This window comes from Notolepis coatsorum, assembly GCF_963971535.1.
Source record: "Notolepis coatsorum genome assembly, chromosome: 8".
In the NCBI taxonomy this organism is placed as follows: domain Eukaryota; kingdom Metazoa; phylum Chordata; class Actinopteri; order Aulopiformes; family Paralepididae; genus Notolepis; species Notolepis coatsorum.
The window spans coordinates 34,346,130-34,350,374 of record NC_140172.1 but is presented as its reverse complement, the minus strand read 5'-3'; the positions used below and the strand labels follow the sequence as shown (position 1 = coordinate 34,350,374).

The 4,245-nt window shown below is 46.1% G+C and overlaps 1 protein-coding gene across 1 annotated transcript in view; it reads right to left on the bottom strand.

Moving 5' to 3' along the window:
* The window catches only part of LOC311233393 (hormonally up-regulated neu tumor-associated kinase homolog), a gene marked incomplete at its 3' end in the record, with an annotated part of 8,482 nt that extends 6,101 nt beyond the window's left edge, over nt 1-2,381 (bottom strand). The window contains exon 1 of the mRNA XM_084320367.1: nt 1,939-2,381. Within this exon, the coding sequence (XP_084176493.1) occupies nt 1,939-2,181 (243 nt within the window). The 5' untranslated portion in view covers nt 2,182-2,381. The remainder of the gene's footprint in view (nt 1-1,938) is intronic.
* Between the last annotated feature and the right edge of the window lie 1,864 nt (nt 2,382-4,245).

Genomic DNA, 4,245 nt, shown 5'->3' with positions numbered 1-4,245 from the left:
GTTTATCTCAGACAAAGGGGGTATGGAGGGAAAGTGGGTTAGGAACATGAAAACACGCCCATGCCCGCCCCCCCCCAAAACCCTCTGAATGTCCTGAACGTGACTGTACCATTGTCTGCCTCCTTACTCTCACCTGCCTAAAGTGGGTGCCCCCCCCCCCCCAACACATACATACACACACACAAACACACACACACACACACACACACACACACACACACACACACACACACACACACCACACAAAACACAGTCCTCTGATTCACAAAAAAATAAAGATCTTCCCCCCCACCTACCCAGTTTCTGTAAATGGTAAATGGCTGCTTTTTTATATAGCGCTTACAATTTGCTCCTCACAATTTTACCCATTCACTCACACATTCACACACCGACGGCGGAGACAACCATGCAAGGTGCCAACCTGCTCATTGAGAGCAATTAGGGGTTAAGTGTCTTGCTCAAGGACACATCGACACGCTGCCCGGGAGGAGCGGGAATCGAACCGGGAACCTCTGGATTGCCAGACGACTGCTCTACCTCGTGTACCCTGCCTGCATGAACCCGCCTCCCTCTCTGTCCTGGCAGACCCTGGCAGACCCAGGCAGACCGGCGCGTGCTGCCGTGCCTCACTGTGTGTGTGGTTACCAGGGTTTGCATCATCCTCAACAAAGAGAGTGAGTGAAGGAGCAGTGAGGGGAGAGCAGAGGAGAGGAGTGCCCTCACTTCTCCTCTTTTCACGGCAACATGAATGGGGGTTTGGGGGGGGGGGGGGGGGGCAAGCTTAGCTCATCCTTCTAAATGTGAATTTCAGGCCATAATATACATACATGTCACACACACTGTGTGAGAGTGTTAGAACAAACACAACACACACAAAAGATGTACATATGCCACCACAAGCAAAGGGGCTGCTTGTTTTTCCAATATGCAAATGCCCTGGCAGCCCCTCAGAAAGAGAGAGCCAAGAGAGAAACAAAGGCAACAATTGGCCAATGGTATAGTAGCGCCCATATCAAAGCCCCGCGCCGACGGAATCGTAATGAGATTGGGAGCCCATTAATCAAAGACATGGTTTAATTATATATGCGAGTAGAAGCTCTGGTCTGCCATAGGCCGAACAATCTCCGTCCTCCTCTCCCTATCACACGCAGCCGAAGTGAGATCACCAACAGCAACAGCAGACAAAGCACAGACGCACAGCAATGTGATGTTGCAGTCACGACGAGCGCACGGACGCGTGCACCCTCCTCACACATGGTTTATTAAGCACAGAGTTATATGGATTTAACCAGCAGCAGCATGCGGGGGGCACACGCGCAGAGTGGTATAAAGAGAGAGATAGATATAAATATTGACAGTATAGAGTTTGGCTAGAAAGTGTGTCCCGCTGTGCAAAATATGAACCCAACACCTGTATATGGACTATGAGCTCATTCGCAATGTAGACTGTGTGAGTTGATTCCTTTATCTGGCAATCAGTCAGCAAGACCTGGGTCGCCTCTCATATATAGACCATATCAAGTGCACAAGTTTATTGCTAATTTAAAAAAGAATAACTGCTCTTCTTTGTTTTCTCTCATTTCGGCAATAGCTTACTGACACTAATATTTACCTTCTTTCATTTATAATCACGTGTCCCAAGCCTAATTGAAAATACATGTTAATGGGGGAAATGCATAATATGCTGAGCGTATAGTGAGACAATCTGTTTCTCAATTCCTAAAACGTTTTATTTCAAGAGGTGGCAGCATGGTTACACAAGGTACCACTACCAGAGAGGAATACCATAAGTTAATTGCAGATGTTCAACAGTCTAAATACTGAAATGTCTAAATTATGTATAAGTGCCAAATTAGAGATCAAGTCAAAAAGGTGCATATACAGTAGAGTAGACTACATGATGCATGCATGAATCCTTGTACAGTCTCAAGCCTATACCTTTTCTCCGGTCAATGCATGAAGACCCTCTCGAACTTTGGCGAATGATCCTTCCCCAAGCTTCCTTCCAATGAGATAGTTCCCGACCCGTTTCGTGTGGTAAAAGTTCCTCAGGATGTCCGCGGCGGGACTGCCAAGGGACGCCGGGAGAACACTCTCAGTCCCGGCGGTAGATGATGGGGACTTGCCCTCATACAACCGGTGGCTTTCAACTCCCATCTCGGTGGTGTCGGCGACTGGCATCCCTGTCACACTTCTCCTCTAACAGGGGGAACGATGTCTCTCTCAGGCTATAAAGTCGCGGCTCTTTCGCCCTCCTTGGGTGATGGATGTCAAATGCGCGTCCCGTTAACTAAAAGGCACATTCAAAGTAATTCCAATCGGTCAGTGTCTTGCCCTCGCCTCGTCCCCTAATAATGACAAATACTGAACGGGAACCGGAGCCTGCGCGCCACCTGTTCATCACCCAAAGCATCCAGTTGACCACATAAGATATATATATTTTTTTTAAATGTTCTCTGTGCTTATAATAAACGAGCTTGACCTATAATAAATAATGTCAAACGTAATATTCAAAGTGGCCAAGCGGATACTACCGTTTGCAATCCGGTCTATGGGTAAAATTGAAGTGTGCCAAATGACTGAGCGCTCCTTGCATGGCGCGCGTCCTGGGTGCGTAAAGGTCCTGGATAGACTGGTCCACAGTTATGCAGCCAGCAGCGTGTTTACAGACAGTCGCTCCCTGGTCGCTGCTCAGTTTGAAGTGTCTTTCCCGGCTGTCTGGTGGGCGGTGCTTGTGAGAGAAATGGCCCTCCTGACTGGCTGACTTGGTAACCAGGATCAATTCTAATCCAATCACGCAACACGCTCTTCTCACCATCATTGGAATCCGTGGTCTGTGGTCCAAAAGGAACACGCACAGTTCGCTCTCCTCCGGGCGAACCACCATCATAATGTATATTAACTTAGGATCTAGGGGTAACAGTACTGTATATTTGCATATCGTATATATGTCACACATGTAACAGTACTCTGTATGTCATATGTCCCTATGCCATAAATGTCATGATGTCATGTATAATGTTGTGTATGTCATAAATGTTACTATGAATTGAAAATGGGGGACCCTGATGTAAACAAGACAAACGTCTTTCTCTGGTCTGCATCCCCTTAACAATTGTGTGTATTGAGCCGTACTGTATATTGTACCCATTCTGCAATCTGTTAAATAAAGTTTTCATTCATCATTCATTCATTCGGATTGTGGGGTGAATTCGCTAGCAGGGTGCAAGCAGTGGCGTCGCGTGGGTAAAATAACAGGGGAAGCCAAAAAAAAATTATTAAAAAAAAAATTATTCAATATTTTTATTAATAATTTTTTTTTTTTTTTTTTTTTTTTAAAGTCAAGCAGTCACCATGTACACTACAGTATGGCTCGGCGGCCAGTCAAACGTTATTTTTATTTATTTAACAGATTGCAGAATGGGTACAATACAGTACGGCTCAATACACATTTACGATGAATTGAAAATGGGGGACCCTGATGTAAACAAGACGAAAGTCTTTCTCTGGTCTGCATCCCCTTAACAATTGTATGTATTGAGCTGTACTGTACTGTACCCATTCTGCAATCTGTTAATAAAGTTTTCATTCATTCACACACAATTGTATAAGGGGATGCAGACCAGAGAAAGACGTTTGTCTTGTTTACATCAGGGTCATTAATACTGCTGGAGCATTGGTTAATTTTTGGTCCGATTTTTCCTTGCGCGATTTTGCGCGCCGCGTGGGAGCAAATTCGAGACACATATTCGGTTGCAAAAAGGTGTCCCACGGTCTCCTCTATGGCCGTGAATATTTTCACGCGGATCGGAATCACGGCGCGCCCGTGGGACACTTTTCCGTTTCGGCGAGTTTATTCCACGCTTTCTGTTTTCCTTTTCTAAGCATTTTAGGGGCTACATGTGAATCAGTAAAAGTTGCTTGACGCCCAGATGTTTCCACGATAGAAAGCTCGCGTGGATCCCATAATAGGCTCACTTAATACAGCGTTTTTAAAATCACGCGACATTTTCAGGGTCGCGTGCCGACCTTTTCCCCTCGTTTTCGATGATGGAAGTGATTTAGGAAAAGCTTCGGCACGCCGAGAGGTCCCCGTGGATTTAATCTCGCGAGGATCGGGGCAATATTCGGCCCGTGGGAACAGTTACGGGTTAATACAATGTTCAGAGTGCAGAGGGGAAAATATGGCACCTGCCCCGCCTCCAGGTGGAATATTATGCTGAACGTCTTCCTCCCAGCTCCGTT